This window comes from Tetranychus urticae, chromosome 1, assembly GCF_039701765.1.
Source record: "Tetranychus urticae isolate SD_2017Ah chromosome 1, NJAU_TeUrti_SD_1.0, whole genome shotgun sequence".
Classification (NCBI taxonomy): domain Eukaryota; kingdom Metazoa; phylum Arthropoda; class Arachnida; order Trombidiformes; family Tetranychidae; genus Tetranychus; species Tetranychus urticae.
The window spans coordinates 4,244,416-4,261,974 of record NC_142958.1 but is presented as its reverse complement, the minus strand read 5'-3'; the positions used below and the strand labels follow the sequence as shown (position 1 = coordinate 4,261,974).

At 32.1% G+C, this 17,559-nt stretch overlaps 1 protein-coding gene across 1 annotated transcript; it reads right to left on the bottom strand.

Moving 5' to 3' along the window:
- Positions 1-1,831: 1,831 nt before the first annotated feature.
- On the bottom strand, positions 1,832-2,800 carry LOC149094416 (uncharacterized). The gene is made up of 4 exons (XM_089270274.1): positions 2,591-2,800; positions 2,458-2,535; positions 2,290-2,379; positions 1,832-2,064 (listed from the first exon to the last, which is right to left on the bottom strand). Exons 1-4 carry the CDS (start codon positions 2,669-2,671, stop codon positions 2,011-2,013), a joined length of 303 nt encoding a protein of 100 aa, XP_089126400.1. The 5' UTR covers positions 2,672-2,800; the 3' UTR covers positions 1,832-2,010.
- Positions 2,801-17,559: the final 14,759 nt, after the last annotated feature.

Below are 17,559 nucleotides of genomic sequence, written 5' to 3'. Positions count from 1 at the left end.
GACGATTTTTTAACGATTTCGTATTTTCGAGTCGAACTAAATCACGTATCATTTACTTTCAATTAAACTTCAGGCCTTGTCATTGCCGTCAAACTGCAATAGTATGTGTGAGCCTTAATGTAAATGATTGTGCCAATGTTGCACTTACTTCATGATGGAATTGCGACGCTAAATAGCTAGCGATGAATACTAAAATATGTACAAAGACACCAACAATAGTCATGGTCTTTGTCAAGCCATCAGGTTCAAATCCGTACACAAAACCAATGAAACAAGAAAAGTTAGCAAGAAAAGAAGAGGCCAAGAGGCAATATTGAAACAAATACTTAGAATCGTATGAAAACGATGTTAAAGTTTGATGCAAAATAAATTGAGAAGTTCGTAAATACATAATGAAAAATAACGCGATGATATTCAAACTAACCATAAACATGAAGATGCTAATCAAAATTGTACTGACACCATTTTTGAAACTGTTTACAACGCTAATTGTTCACATTCAATGTTTTAGCGTTGGAACCTCGTCTCTCACAGATGTAAAGCAATCTTGTTATTTTCAGTCGACCAGTTTCTTCTAGCCGTAAAGTATACTCACGGACACAATAAAGGAGCATCGTTAATAAAGGGAAGAAAAGCATCAGCACATTTTTATTGCCACCTTTGTTTACACTAAAAGGATTTGCCAAATATAAGTCACAATAATTGTCGACAAAGATGAATACAAACAAATGAGCAATTAAGATAACAACATAAAACGGATGAACCAATTATAAATATGAAATTTAATGTCTATCGATCAATCAACTTCGACACATTTTCCTTTATATAAACGAAAACGAAGCGTTTAATATAGGTAGCTTCCGACATTGTGTCAACTGTAGCTTTCAACTTTCATTTAAAAGTTTGTTTCATTCGATTTTTCAATTTCACTAGACATGGATCTTTCAAGATGATAAATTATTGTCTCGTGATTTTATTCGTCTCACTGTTTAAATATCAATTGAGTAAATGATTATCATTATGATTAATTGGAAACTATCAGCTTAATTATTTAATATTGTTTTTCAATAGTTGCTTTGCCTGAAAAGTATTAGCAAATGATGAAGAATCATTGATTTTCATTTTTTTAAACTTGATCTTTTCACTTTACAGATAATCAATAAGTATCCTTTGTTCAGTGCAATCAAATTAAGGAATGAAATATTAAGTGTTAAACAATTGACTCTATCCATCGAATGCATCGCATTATGATGAAGATGGTTGATACAAATCTTAAATCTTTGTTATCGCTTCTCTACAAAAGTTTTGTCTTCACTGTCACTGAAAAAACATTTTTTCATAGAGTTCAGTTTTTCGCATTGATAATTTGTCTAAACAGTGAACTCAACATTGTACCTTTGACTCAAAACACAGAAGTTATAGCCGGTGATAATAAATGTTAAAGGCTTTTTATCGAAAATAGTCAACTCAATAACTGCTAAAAGGAACAGAAATAAGTGTAAAAATGTCGATATATTAGGGTTTTTATGATCTCGCAATAAAAATTTGATTCAAATTATTGTAAACGAAACATTTCGCTAACATTCAAGTTTATCACGCTCTTTCAAGTTTGTCAAGCATCACTTGGATGTCCTATGTCATAATTTGGCGAATTTCGAGAAAATAGCTTTTGTTCGATCTACAGGGTGTTAGCAATAAAAAAGTTTTCTTTTTGAAACATACCACACCAAACTTATGCATAAACTCAATGAATATAGAATGGTTTGGGAGTAGATAGACATGACTGATGAAAAAACTTAGTTTGAACTTTATTGTGTGATTTTGGCTCAACGATACAACCTATGACAATTCAGATGGGATATGGACTGATTTCAACTTAAGTCAGTTGATAGATTTATCTTTCACAGACTGTTAGATGGTTCAATGGTTGGAGAAGATGGACATGAGCTTGGAATCTGAAATTTCCTGACCTAATCGCTCGACTGCATCCGTACCATTATTTCAAATAAACTAACGTACATTACATGACAAAAGCATAATAAAACTTGCATTTTCCAAAAGTACCTGTAAAGAAAAGATCAAAAGCATTTCAAAAATTAAAGATTGAGGTGCATTATGAGCAAAATTATATTCACGAAACGTGAACAGATTTCATCGTTGGTTTTACATTGATACTCATTGACTATTATTCAAGTGCTTCAAGTTCATTGCTTTATACAAAATTGCGAAAATATCTCACCAAAAATTGTAAAGCGTATCACCATAATGGCGATCGTAATAAATACTTACAATGATGCAAGTAGATCGATAAAGTATACCGAAATCCCCCACATGAGCACCAATGCATCGACTATCAAGTCTGTCCACAATTTCCATCGACTAATCAATATAATTTGAGAGAAAATTTTACCTTTATTTTTAAACCAAGCTGCATGTGTACACTTTTTCATTACTTACTTTCAGTCTAACTTGAGTCGTTGCATTTTTCGTCAGTTTGCAATAGAGGTTGCAAAAGAGTTTACGCATCTTGATAGACTTGGGATGAAACGAAAATTTCAGATGAGACGATTCCATAAAAAGATTGACTTACCTCATAATGAAATTCTGCTCCTAAATAGCAACCAATGGACACTAATATGTGTACAAAGATACCAACAATAGAGATACTCATAGTTGTAGCGTCCGGTTCGAGGTCGTAAAGAAAACCAACGAAACAAAAAAAATTAGCGATGGCAGAGGAAGCTATGATAGCATATTGAAACAAATACTTTGAATCGCCATTCCACTGACCAAAGTCGTTTAAAACTTCTATTAGTCTATAATTCAACTCGGATAAAATTGAATTGTTTAAGGAGCTTTTTAAACTGAGTCTTTTTATCAAATCAATAAGTGTATTTAAACGTAAAATAAAAAAAGTCAGAATGACCAAAATGTAAGCACTTGTACACATTGCATTGATTACAAACACGAAGAAGGTAAAGATTTCGATAATAATGAAAATTAAATGAAATATGTAGTGCAACAAAGTTCGAGGAATGATGAACTGAGAACCATTTGAATATACAAGAGAAATCCGTAAATATATGAGGAAAAATAATGCTATCATTTGCAAAGTAATTATAGCAAAAAAGATGCCAACCAAGATGGTGTCACACCATTTCCGAAACTGTTCACAGCGAAGATTGCTCATATTCAATATTTCAGCATTGAAACCTCGTTTCTCTAACAGGTAGAGTATTCGTATAACTTTCATTCGACCAGTTTCTTCCAGCTGTAAAGGATAATCACGGAACCCATAGAGGAACATCGATATAAAAATGATGCACAACATCAGGGCATTTTTCTTTGCCCCTTTGGTTTCACCAAAAGGATTTGCCAAACATAAGTCACAATAATAATTGTCGATCAAGATGAATACAATGAAACGAGAGATTATAATAAAAACATTAAAACGAAAGAACCAATTATAAATATGAAATTTAATGTTTATTGGTTTATCCAAGGTTTGTTGTAGTCCACCTCGACAACTCGACCAACGTCTGAAAATTTTGTCAAACGAACGAATTGCCTCGACTGTTTCAATCTCAGAATTGTTTTGTAAATTAACCAGTCTTAATAGATTTGCCCACACATTCACAGTAAACAATTTTTTAAGGTTGCTTTCCACCATTCTGTCTATTCTAGCTTTCTGCCGTCTTTTGAAAGCTTTTTCATTTTTTCAATGCGTTTTGAAATGATCTTGCCAATTTTATCATTATTAACGTTTGCGACGACTCTAAGTGCAAATTTTATGACGATTTTCATCGTGTTTTGTTATGGGTTCATAAAATTTGAATAAAATTAATTGTTTTATTCAAAATTGTAATTTGAAGCATTCAAAATTATCTGTCAATAATTTATCATGCTACTTGTTTCAAAAATCTTAATTGTTCAAACTATTGACTTTATCGATTTATACATTACCTATGAGTTGAATAATACACATCACCTTTTGAATTACTGAAGATATTGCCTGAGATATTTCTTCATATGTAATCTTTTGGATGAATAATCAATGTAATTCAAGATCGTTAAAAAATCTGAAGTTGAGATTTTTAGTTATATACATTTTCATTAGATATTATAATATTTTGAGCTCTGACCCTGTTAGCTTTGATTGCGTTTATGCCCAAAGTCGGACACAGATAGCACGCAGATCAATTTTTTAAAAAAGTCGGTGGAAAAACTTTTTTGAAACCTATGGGAAAATAAACATGTAAAAATGAAGTTTTTCCGATTTCCCGGTTTATGTTGCATCTTAAACTTTTTTCATTGACTTGATTTGAAAATCGGGCTGAGCGTTACCTGTGTGTCCCAAAACCACGATTGTAGTGAAAAAAAATCAAAGACGAAGTGAATTTTCATCTTGTAAAAAATCTTATTGAAGATGATTAATTTAAATCTTAAATCTTTGCTATCTCTTCTCTGCAAAAGTTTTGTCTTTACTGCCTAAACTTTTCGCTTTACTTTTTTTTAATACTTTTGTTTCTTTAATTCGGCGAATTAGCTTTTGTTCAATCTACACGATGTTAGCACTAAAAATAGTTGTCTTTCTGGATCATATTACATCAAACTTATGCATAAACTCAATGAAGATAGAATGGTTTGGGAGAAGATGGACATGACTGTGGAATCTGAAATTCCTTACCTCATCGATCGGCTTCATCCGTACCATTATTTCCTAACCTTGGTATGATAAAAATTTAGATATGAAATCACTGGTAAAAGTGATTGAACCAATTTAAGTCAGTTGGTAGATTTTTCTTCCATAGAAAAGTGAGTCCGAGTTTAATTTGAAATGAGAACGCCAGTTCAAATAAACTAACGCAAATTACAAGACAAAAGCATAATGAAACTTGCATTTTCCAAAAGTACCTGTAAAAAAAAGATCAAGACATATCAGATTTCAGAAAGATTGAGGTGTGTAATGAGCAAAATCATATTCACGAAACGTGAGTGCATTTCATTGTTGGTCTTTACATTGATACACATTGACTATTATTCAAGTGCTTCAAGTTCATTGCTTTATTCAAAATTGCAAAAATATTGCACCATAAATTGTGCAGTGTATCACCACAATGACGGTCGTAATAAATACTTACAATGATACAAGTAGATCGATAAAATATACCGAAATCCCCCATGTGTGCTCCAATGCATCGACTATCAAGTCTGTCCAATATTTCCATCGACTAGTCAATATAATTTGAAAGAAGATTTTACTCTTGTTTTTAAACCGAGCTGCATGTGTACACTTTTCATTACTTACTTTCAGTCTAACTAGAGTCGTTGCATTTGCCGTCAGTTTGCAATAGAGGTTGCAAAGGAGGTTACGTATCTTGATGGACTTGTGATGAAACGAAAATTTCAGATGAGACGATTCCATAAAATTGATCGACTTACCTCATAATGAAATTCTGCTCCTAAATAGCAACCAATGGTCACTAATATGTGTACAAAGATACCAACAATAGAAATGGTCATAGTTGCAGCGTCCGGTTCAAGGCCGTAAAGAAAACCAACGAAACAAAAAAAATTACAAATGGCAGAGGAAGCTATGATAGCATATTGAAACAAATACTTTGAATCGTCATTCCACTGACCAAAGTCGTTTAAAACTTCTATTAGTCTATAATTCAACTCGGATAAAATTGAATTGTTTAAGGAGCTCTAGGTTTGTTTTATCAAATCAATAAGTGTATTGAAACGTAAAATATAAAAAGTCAAAATGACCAAAATGTAAGCACCTGTACACATTGAATTGATTACAAACACGAAGAAGGTAAAGATTTCGATAATAATGAAAATTAAATGAAATATGTAGTGCAACAAAGTTCGAGGAATAATGAACTTAGAACCATTTAAATACATAAGAGGAAATCGTGAATATATGATGAAAAGTAATGCGATGATTTGCAAACTGATTATAGCAAAAAAGATCCCAATCAAGATGGTGTCACACCATTTCCGAAACTGTGCACAGCGACGATTGTTCATATTTAATGTTTCAGGATTGAAACCTCTTTTCTCTAACAGGTGGAGTATTCGAAATACTTTCAATCGGCCGGTTTCTTCTAACCGTAAAGTGTAATCACGAAGACAATAGGCGAACACTGTCACAAGAATGATGAACAGCATCAGGGCATTTTTCTTGGCCCCTTTGGTTCCACCAAAAGGGTTTGCCAAATATAAATCGCAATTATAGTTGTCAATCAAGATGAATAAAATGAAACGAGAGATTATGATAACAACATTAAAACGAAAGAACCAATTATAAATATGAAATTTAATGCTTATCGGTTTATCCAAGGTTTGCTGTAGTCCCCCTCGACAACTCGACCAACGTCCAAAAATTTTATCAAACTTATGAATTGCTTTAATTGTTTCAATTTCAGAATTGTTTTGTAAATTTAGCAGTCGCAATAGATTTGCCCACACATTCACAATAAAAAGTTTTTTAAGGTTGCCTGCCACCATTCTGTCTATGCTAGCTTTCAGCCGTCTTTTGAAAGCGGTTAACATTTCGCCTTTCAATGCGTTATGAATTGATTTTGCCAATTTTATTATTATGAACGTTTGAGACGACTCTATGTGCAAATTTTATGACGATTTTCATCTTGTTTTGTTTATGGATTCATAAAATTTGAAATAAAATAAATTTTACATTGCACATTGTTATTTGAAGCATTCAAAATTAATAATATAATAATAATTTGTCAATAATTTATTATAATACTTGCTTCAAAAGTCTTCTTAATCGTTCAAACTATTGACTTTATCGATTTATACATTATCTATGAGTTGAATAATACACATCACCTTTTCAATTACTAAAGACATTGCCTGTGATATATTTCTTAAAAAATAAAGAAATAAGAAATTAAGAAAATTACGGCTATTCTGTAACTAAACTTTAACTTGCAACCAAAACTATGAACAAAAGACAATTCTATTAATTCTAGGTATTTGGAAGTGAATAAACGAAATGTCAGACGAAATGCGCCAAGAATCAAACAATTTACAGAAGAACGCCTTTGAAGCTCCGTATCGACGAAAGCTCATTCTCAATGCTTTGGTATTGTACAGGGCTATTCAGCTATTTTTACCGATGTTAAGAGGCTATATCTTGGCCTGTGATTGACCTTGAGGGGTCAGATTTTTTATAATTAAATTTCGCCGATACTTATCTGTTATATTTCAAGGTCAAGGTCATTCAAGGTAATTTGACGTAAATCGCTCCTAATGCTATTAGAGGTCAAATGAGGGTGCATAATAATTTTCAAGGTCAAATAATTGTATTGGTCAAGTTTGCTTGCTCTTTTATAAGCGCAACCTTATTTATTGGCATTTTTATTCATAAACAAGTCTGAAGTCATTATGCTGTGGATATTGCAGAGCTTCGTTGGAGTTACCCAGTCATTACCGCGTGGAGGTGAAGTTGCAATTTAATGACCTTTGGGCAGTTTTGATGACTCGGGTGCCCATGCCTACCGGTAAAATCCCTCTAACTGTAATCTTTGTGCAGCTTCAGTTGCTTTCCTTCCAAAGCAACACACGCTGCACATCTAACAGCAACTGATATAGCCTCTTAACATCGGTAAAAATAGCTGAATAGCCCTGTTAATTTCTTTCTTTAACATGCAAAGTATTCATTAACTATATTCAAAGTTAACTCATGAAAAAGTACAAAAAAAGCAACATAGCCTTCTTCTTGTCACTTTGGAGCCAATGAAACGAATTGCTTAATATAATACAATATGAGCCGCGATATGGTTTTCAATAAATATGAATACAGCAAAAAAGGCATTGAGATTGGGATCTAAGATGATTTAAGATGAAACGTTACATGGTTTTTGATGATTAATTTAAAAAATTGAGTCAGTTAATGGATTTGCCTTTTATAAAAGGTTGATATATGTGGTATATTATATCATTTGAAATTATCATTTGAATCAACAACAGAGAATTGTGCCAATTCAATGAGACCAGTAATCCATATGAATGAAAGGGCATTGACGGATAAAAGTATGATGAAACTTGCATTTACCAATAGTAACTGCAATGAAAAGCCCATAATAATAATTTTAAAATTTTAACATTGAGGCGCACATTGAACTTACCAAAGGCAATTGAAAAAAGTGACTCTTTAGCATATCATCAATAATTATTGATTTTTTGAATTGACTCGTATTGATTATTTAAGTTAGTACATTGCTTTATTTGGGCTGGGCACCATTTCTCAACTTAATATAATTAATTGAAAACTGTTCAAATCGAACAGTTTTTTGGTACACTATGCATCACTTACTTTCAATTTAGATTCAGCCGTTGTCTTCGTCGTCAGTTTGAAAAAGTACCGAATGTAGTTGCGAATGCTATGTTGCTGGAGCGAAAAATTTTGTCCAATTTATTGAAGATGAGCAGAGGATCGCGTCAAAGTCGGACTTACCTCATAATCAAACAACGATCAACCAATAAATACTAATATAAATATGTGTACAAAGATATCAACTATAGACATGGTCATAGTTGCAGCGTCCGGGTCAAGGTCGTGCAGAAAGCCAAAGAAACAAATAAAATTAGCAATGGTAGAGCAAGCTATGATAACATATTGAAACAAACACTTTGAATTGTCGTTCCATTGACCAAAGTCGTTTAAAACTTCCAGTAGTCTACAGGGTGTAAATCTCAAATACGCGGTTTCGAATCGCTAATAACTTTTTTGTCCTTTGTCCGATTTCGAAGTTTTTTTCGATTATATGTAGTCAAATAGTTGAAATTTTGTTCATAATAGTTCGTGCATTTATATGATTACCTTTAGGGCGAGAAATTTTGCTCCAAAGTCAAAAAAGTTCGAAAATTGTCGAATTAGAAATTTTTTATGCTAGGATTCAAGATATAAATTAATTTTAATCAATATTTCGTGAAATATCCATCATTTGTGATAAGATGAGAAAGTCTCTTGGGTAAAGAATCAATTATTGGTTTACAAAAATCTCTATTCAGTTTTTTGGTGTTCCAATTTTCAAATACATAATTTTTCATTCCAATTCTTGATTGAGGTTCATAGGAACAGTTCAACATATCAAATTTAAGAGAACCCCATACATTTTCAATAGCATTTAAATCAGGTGAATAAGGAGGCAATCTGAGTAGTTTTACGTTGATTCCGTAAATGAAGTTACAACAATTGAACCACTCAGAAGACAATAATGATGTGTCAGAAGGACAATTATCATCGACCCAATAGCATTCATCAGTTCCAAAAGTATTTTTGATAAACTCAACACCATAAGTACTGAGAATTTTAACAAATGTCTGACTATTCAGTCTTGAATCTAATTCAACTAGAGGTCCTAAACCATCATAAGAAATTGCTCCCCAAACTGAAACTACTTGTCGATGACAATGATCATTTTGTTTACAATAGATTGGGTCGTATCTCTTACCACGGGGTCTCTTAACAAATCTGATTCCTTGCTTCTCAGAACTGAAACAACACTCATCACTAAAAATACATTTTCTCCAATCAATATCTTCATACAAATTAGCAAAAGTCAATCTTCTCTGTCCATCAATTTCTTTTAATTTTGGCTTGCTACAAGCATGGTAAGACTTTAACCCTTCTGATCTTAAAAAACGATTCACAGTTTCTGGGGTACAATCAAGGTCCAATTCCTTCAGAATCTTCGTACCATGTTTGAATGGATCCTCGATACTTTTCAATAAAATTGATTCCTTATCCTTTTCAGTCAAAACAGTTTTACCTTTACAGTTGGAGTAATTAGTTTCAATGTTACCACTTACCTCAAACCTTAGTCTCCATCGTCTGACTGTGTCGTATCGTAGACCTAATTCAATGGCAATATCGTTATCATTGTATCCCTGGCCAACATAAGAGATGATAGCTGTTCTTAGCTCATGATTGATTGCTCGAGGCATCCTGAGATCACTGAATTAATTACAGAAAACTGAGTAAAGAAACCACAAGAAACAAAACAAACTCAACTACATCAACAAAAATGTGCTTTTGATTTGCCTTTGATTTGTCTTAAATCTTATTTTAAATCATCTCACTTTTGACTTAATCTTTGCAAAAATTCATTGTTGATAAATTTATCTAACCTGCTCAAATGATACAAAAATGTTTGCAAACTCAATTTCTGAAGCTGTATAATGAAAGACTGAGATGATGCTGAAATTGATTATATCCATAAAGATGATCATCAAGACTATATGGCACCATTTTTGAAACTGTTTACACCGATGATCGTTCACATTCAGTGCACTACTACTGAAACCTCGTTCCTCTAACGTAAAAAGAGTTCTGATTATCTTCATTTGACCAGTTTCTTCTAACGGCAAAGTGTAATCACGAACACCATAGATGAATATCACCAGAAAAATGAGGAACTTACCACCCTTGCTTCTCCTAAAAGGACTCGCCAAATATAAGTATAAAGCAGATAGAAGATATGGAAAAATAATATTGTAACATATGCTTATATTACAATTTTTATGATTTAAAATATAAAAGTGAGTGGCAAATAAAACTGTGCAGGTTTAGGGATATTTTTTGTAGGTTTCATGATAGTTCCGAGGGTGGTGAACAATATGCTCTAGGTTTGATTTGATCCTCAGAGGGTCAGAAAGAAATGCCATGGCTTTGAATGTAATTTCCCATAGAAAAAAGTTTCAAATTTTTTTTCACAAAATATCGCAGGTTGAGAGCATCCTACTTACCATCATTGAATTCAGCTTGAAAAGTTCTATTTAAAAAATTGGGTCTGATATGGTCCTCATGAGGTCCCAAGGGAGTTGATGAATAACTCCCCAGGGGATTCGATTTTCGACCTGATTTTAACGAGGTATACTCTACTCGTCATAAGCTTTCGATTGATGTTTGGTTCGAAATCATATGAATCATGGGCCGAAAATCCAACATTTTGGCTATCCTCCTTTAGGAATCAACAAAAAGCATTTGTGTCAATTTTATGAGAAAAGCAGTTCAAATGAATGAACGTGCATTGACGTATAAAAGCATGATGAAACTTGCATTTTCCAATAGTAACTGTAAATAAAAGATCATTATAATAATTTTAAATATTTGGTATCGGTGCGCATAGATGTAATAGATGCAGTTCAAGAAAGAGACTTTCAGCATATTTACTTTCGATTTTTACATTAATTTGTATTTATGGTTTAAGTTAGTAAATTGCTTTATTCGAGCATTATAAGTGTATCAGAAGATCTCCATAAGTACTTACAATGATGCAAGTAGATCGATGAAATATACCGAAATCTCCCATGTGGGCTCCAACATATTGACTGTCAAGTCTGTCCACTATTTCCATCGACTAATCAATATAATTTTAGAAAAGATTATACCTTCATTTTTAAACCAAACTGTCTTTGTACACTTTTCCATCACTTACTTTCAATTTAACTTCAGATGTTGTCTTTGTCGTCAGTTTGCAAATGTATGTGCGAATCTTAATAGACTAGTGTTCAAGAAAATGATTCAAGATGAGAAAATGATTGAATTGAAAGATTAACTGTACACTAATATGTGTACAAAGATACCAACAATAGAGATACTCATAGTTGTAGCGTCCGGTTCGAGGTCGTAAAGAAAACCAACTAAACAGCAAAAGTTAGCAAGAGCAGAGGAAGCTATAATACAGTATTGAAACAAATACTTTGAATCATAGTTCCATTGACCAAAGTCGTTGAGAAGCTCAATTAGTCGATAATTCATCTCAGATAAAATTGGATTGTTTAAGGAGCTTTTCAAACTGCGTTTTTTTATCGAATCAGTAAATGTATTGAAACGTACAGTGTAAAAAATAAGAAAGATTAAAATGTAAGCAACTGTACACAGCACATTGATTATGAGCACGGAAAGGGTAAAGAATTCGGTAAGCATTGAAACAATGTGAAATATTATGTGAGTTAAAGTTGGAAGTACAATTAACCGAGAAGTTCGTAAATATATAATGATGAATAACGCGATGCTACTAAAACTGAGCATATTTATAAAGATGACAATCAATATTATAAAACACCATTTTTGAAACTGTTTACAACGATGATTGGTCATCCCCAATACTGTAGTATTGAAACCTCTTTTCTCTAACATGTAAAGTACGGGGTGATTGATAATGTACTCCGGACGTTTGAACGATAATCAATTCGAAATTACTGGGTCAATATTTTTGTTTTTGGTATCATTAGAAAGCTGAAAGTTTAACTTAAAAGTTATGTATATATTTATAGTGAAAAATTCCAGGCTGAATTATCAATCTCATAAAATGCACAAAATTGGCGTAATTTAAGCTGTAATTTTGAGGCATTTTTTGGTCAATTTTCAATGGGATAGAAAAGGGGTGAAAATTCAAGAATAGGGAAGAATTTTAACTAGATAATTGATTGGAATGAAAAGTTCCCAATATTTTTGAAAACCATTCAAGATTCGTTTGACACTGAAAAGCCAGAAAAACTGAAATCTAGAACCTGTAGAAAATTCGAAAAACCAAAACAGAAAAAAATGCAGTTTTTGTTCGTTTTTGAGAGTAAAAGTTATGTGAAAGTTCTTTTTTTATTTTAAAATGTTCTCTGGTCAAAGACGATTCTATTGATATATCACAAGTCTGTTTACTCTACTTAGTTCGAAAAATATTTGGGCGCAAAAATCCGGAGTCAATTATCAATCACCTTGTATTTTTATTATTTTCAGTCGACCAGTTTCTTCCAAACGTAAAGTGTAATCACGAACCCCATAAAGAAACATTGTTAGAAAAACGGCAAACAATTTCACGGCATTCTTCTTGTCTCCTTTGATTCCACTGCAGGGATTTGCCAAATATAAGTCGCAATAATAGTTGTCGACAAAAATGAATATGGTGAAACGAGAGATTAATAAAACAACATGAAAACGGACGAACCAATTATAAATATGAAATTTGAAGTTTATTGGTTTATCCAAGGTTTGCTGTAGTCCACCTCGACGACTCAACCAGAGTCCAAACACTTTATCAAACGTTTTTATTGCTTTGGCTGTTTCAAAACTGTTTTGTAGGTCAATCAACTTTGATACATTTTTCTTTATATGAACAAAAAAGAAGCGTTTAATAGTAGTAGCTGCCGCCATTGTGTAAACAGTAGCTTTCATCTTTCACTTAAAATTTCGTTGCAAGATTGATAAATTATTGTTTCAAGATTTGATTCGTCTCACTGTTTAAATATCAATTGAGAAAATGATTATCATTATGATTAATTATAAACTATCAGCTTTATTCGATATTGTTTTTCAATAGTTGCTTTGCCTGAAAATTATTTGCAAATGATGAAGAATCATTGATTTTCATTTTTTTAAACTCGATCTTTTCACTTTACAGATAATCAATAAGTATCCTTAATTCAATGCAAGGAAATCAAGGACTAAAAAATTAAATGTATTAAGCAATTGATTCTATCCATCGAATGCATCGCACATTGATGCAGATGGTTAATTTGAATCTTAAATCTTGTTATCGCTTCTCTGCAAAAGGTTCGTCTTCACTGTCTTGAACTTTTCGCTTTACTTTTGCCCCAGTAATAGGCCCAGAGAAGACCAAACAATATGTCGTACGTATTTATGGCTCTAAGTGTCTCGTGCTTAGAGTAATTCGGTGGAGCCAGCATTCTCAATAGATTGGCCTTTACATTCACACTGAAAAAGCGTTTGATATCGTTGCTTTGCATGTTGAACGCTGTTAACATTTAATCTGTAAACTTAGAAATGAATTGATCTTGCCACCCTGTTTCAATATTATTAGCATTTGAGACGTATGGCCTCTATGATTAAATGATTATGATGATTGTTATGGTTTTTCATTTATGCAGTTATCAATTTTATTCTATTATAAATTATCACTTGAATTATTGAAAATCATCTGTCGACAATCGAAATTCATTTCTAAGTTCTCTTAATCGTCCAAAATATTAACTTTGATCGATTTGGTATTGCCTTGCACGATAGGCTCACAGAAAAAGACAATTAAAGTACAGGGCCTTTCAGCTAATTTTCCTGTTGTAAAGCGACTACTTCTCTGCACTCTCTCATATTCTGAAAATTTTCAGCTTGGTTGATGTTTGCTACAAGTTAGTATCTTACACCGTTGACAAGATAATTGAATTTTTCTTAAAATTTCTTAAAACCAATTGATCAACATAACAATGTGTAAACACTCATATATTTGGGCCGGCATAAGTTATAAACACGTCACTAGTATCAATCAAGCTGAAAACTTTCGCGCTCTCAGAATATGACCTCTAAATACCTCTAAATAAATAGAGGTCAATAACGAAATGACCTTAAATGGACTCGCCCTTGAAATATGACAATTAAGTATCGGATAAATTTCCATAAACAAAATATCTAGCCTCAAGGTCACTCCAGTGCAGAGAAGTAGCCGTTTTACAACAGGGAAATTAGCTGAAAGGCCCTGTACTTTTATTGTCAGTCGAAATCAAGTGCTCAAGTTTATTAATTAGGCTTTCTGACAAGATCTCAGACCACTTCAATTTCAATCAACCACAAAATTTTGCCATTTGTTGCATAAATTCATTAAGAGAATTAAGAATTCGAAATGAAAATAAATGTATTGGTAAAGTGGTCGGAGGCAGGTTTATTTCCATTATTTTATGCATTCAAAGTAAATATAATGGTAAATTAGATTGAAAAGGCAAATGAAATAGGCAAGCAACTGAATGTTGACGATTTTTGTTTCAATTTATAAGCATTTAAGCTAATACATGAGTGATAACTGCAAATCTTGATCAACCGTTGAGAGGCGTAAAGAAATTATGAGCATGACTTTTATTCTCAAATTCAATTAACTTGTATTTGTACCCAAAGCTGGTAGCGAAAACCAATTCTTCCTGTCAAAGTTCTGAAACATTCACAACATTCAAATTCTCTAACATATGAGTTCATGTTGTTATTAAACTTTAATCAGTCAATATTTCAATTCGCTATAAATTGATTTTGCCAAATTTTTTCGATATTGGCATTTGAGATATCTCTACTATAATTGAATATCATGATGATGTTTTCGTTATGTATCGTTTATGGATGCATAAACTTTATTCTAAAAAGACTTATCATCTGAAATATTCAAAATTATTTGCCAGCGAAATACAATGTATATTACAATTGAATGCATTGAGTTTGCAGTTACTTTTAATTTACATTACATTTATACCGTCAAACTGAATGCATTCAACTGTGTTATATATTCATTTTTTTGCAAATTATGATACTCTTCTTGATGCAAAATCAATGTGATCCAAGTTGGACATCCAACAGAGTTCGTTGTGCGATCGTTAGGAAACTATCAAATGTTGCTTCTTGATAAATTTTTACATTTTTACTGATTTTCTAATAAGTAATCAAGTAATCTTTATAAAATACTGAAATTAGTTGTAAAAATTCATTAAGAGAATTTTAAACTCTGAAAGAAAAGAAATAAATTGGGAAAGTCTTTGTAGGCTGATTTCTTTCCATTAATATATCTTTTCATCCATTTACAATAACTGGTCATAATAACTCCATAAGCAAATGGAGTAACTAGAGATAACTAGAAAATCAGAAATTAAATGCTGACAATCTATTGTCTTTCAATTCATAAGCAGTAAAATCAAATAGAGAAATTTTGGTAAAATGATGAAGATTATTCTGAAACTTAATCAACTTTACCTGAACCTGAAACTAACAGCAGACAATTCCTGTTGTCGTAATTAGAAGTGAATAATGATTTTTGACAAATGAAATGAACTGAGCAATTAAACAATACGAAAAGTGACCAAATTAAACGAGATTCTTGATTAGATTCCCAAGAAACTCAATCAGAATAATTACTTTATTGTAACTTTGATTTACTTGTTTATGTTCTGACAATCAACCGACTTCAACATTTTCTCGTTGTAATTATTATCTCAGGAAATGGTGAATTGCTATTGGAAGCAACAAAATGATTTCAAGTTGAAACAGGAAACAGTCATTGATATTGTTCATTGGTTCATTTATGATGTTGTTACAAGTTATGACCAGAAAAAGACCAAAAGAACAGGGAAAAAGACAAAAAACTAAACACTCAGAAAAGGAAAATAACATTAGAATTTTTTTCATTGCGAACCTCGATTATATTGTTTTGTTTTCTATCATTGTTGTTATTGTTATTGTTAGTCGAGATCAATATTATGGTGAAAATGGTAAGAGAAGAAGAAAAAAACTGAAAGAGCAAACATTTTCATCAATCATGATAATCATGGAAATGATGGGAAAGAATAAAGAGAAAGAAAAAAATCAGTTTGGAATGAAAATGAGGAGAAAATACATGATATAATAAGAAGAAGCATGGATTGAGTTGAAGTTGAATGAGCATTAAGTTATTAACCATTTTGATAACAGCAATCATTTGTTTCACCTTAACATGTTGACATAAACACTGGTTGATATAAAAGGTTAGTTATTCAGCTCATGTCGATTCATGATCATCATGTTGTCGAGTGTAAACAATTCTCCAAGCACATCAAGTTAAAACGTTGAACTTGTTTACGTCTCTTTATCGTTAGAAAGTAAACTTTTCTCATAAACATTTCTTTTCAAGTTCAACACTGAATGCAAATTTTTACTTCTTTTCATTGGGTATTCATCTTTTATTCAGAGTTTGTCCATTTGATAAACTAAGTGGTACTTTTCTTGAGTCCATTTCAAATTGCATTATCTTGATTTACAAATTGAATTGCTATTTCAACTGAATATTTACGTTCAATTTGTTTGTAAAACTAGTACAATATATCTTCAATGTCAACAGCTTAATTCTCGTTGGAATTGACAGAGTAAAGAGATTTTCATTTCTTTTTGTATTCTTTCAACTCAACGAATTGTGAGCTTCAAAATGTAACAAATTTGATGAAATTGGGACACTTTGTTCTTACTAATGAACAATTATTGTTCGCCTTGAGCAAAAATGAATAAAAAGATTGAAGTTCTGGAAGAATAAATGATAACTTTCTAATGACTGTTAGCAATGAATGTGAAGATGAAAAAATTTCAAGGCAAAAGTTTTCAGTTTCTAAATGATTCGATAAATCCATCTTCAGTTTCAATGGCATGGACAATTTAAAAGGAAATTATCCAACAAATTGAACCGTTTTTTTTCTTGTTTATCTTTCAATTGAAATTGATATTTCAAGTACTGGTAGCTGCACAGTCAAAGTATGAAGTTTTAATCATCAATTGGATTCGATATCGCTTGCATGTTTACCATGATCCTCAGGCTCTCAGAGTAGAATGGAACATCTCATGGGATATTGACCGAAACTCTAATAACTCTTGTAGCTCTATTGTAAAGTTATCTTACGATTCTATTCACATTTAGAAATAGCCTCGTGAAAAATAGTCACCGACTGGAAAATCAAAGTTCCATGAAAGTCATTCATCAGATCCGGCAACCATTAAATTTCAGGGAATCG

Excerpts from the sequence above, each read along its gene's own strand:
- LOC149094416 (XM_089270274.1), bottom strand. The coding sequence starts at position 2,671 with ATGAGTATCTCTATTGTTGGTATCTTTGTACACATATTAGTGTCCATT. Across the intron at positions 2,536-2,590 it reads GAGCAGAATTTCATTATGAG|TCTATCAAGATGCGTAAACT; the intron begins GTAAGTCAATCT and ends TTTCATCCCAAG. Across the intron at positions 2,065-2,289 it reads ATCGATCTACTTGCATCATT|GTACTTTTGGAAAATGCAAG; the intron begins GTAAGTATTTAT and ends TTTTCTTTACAG.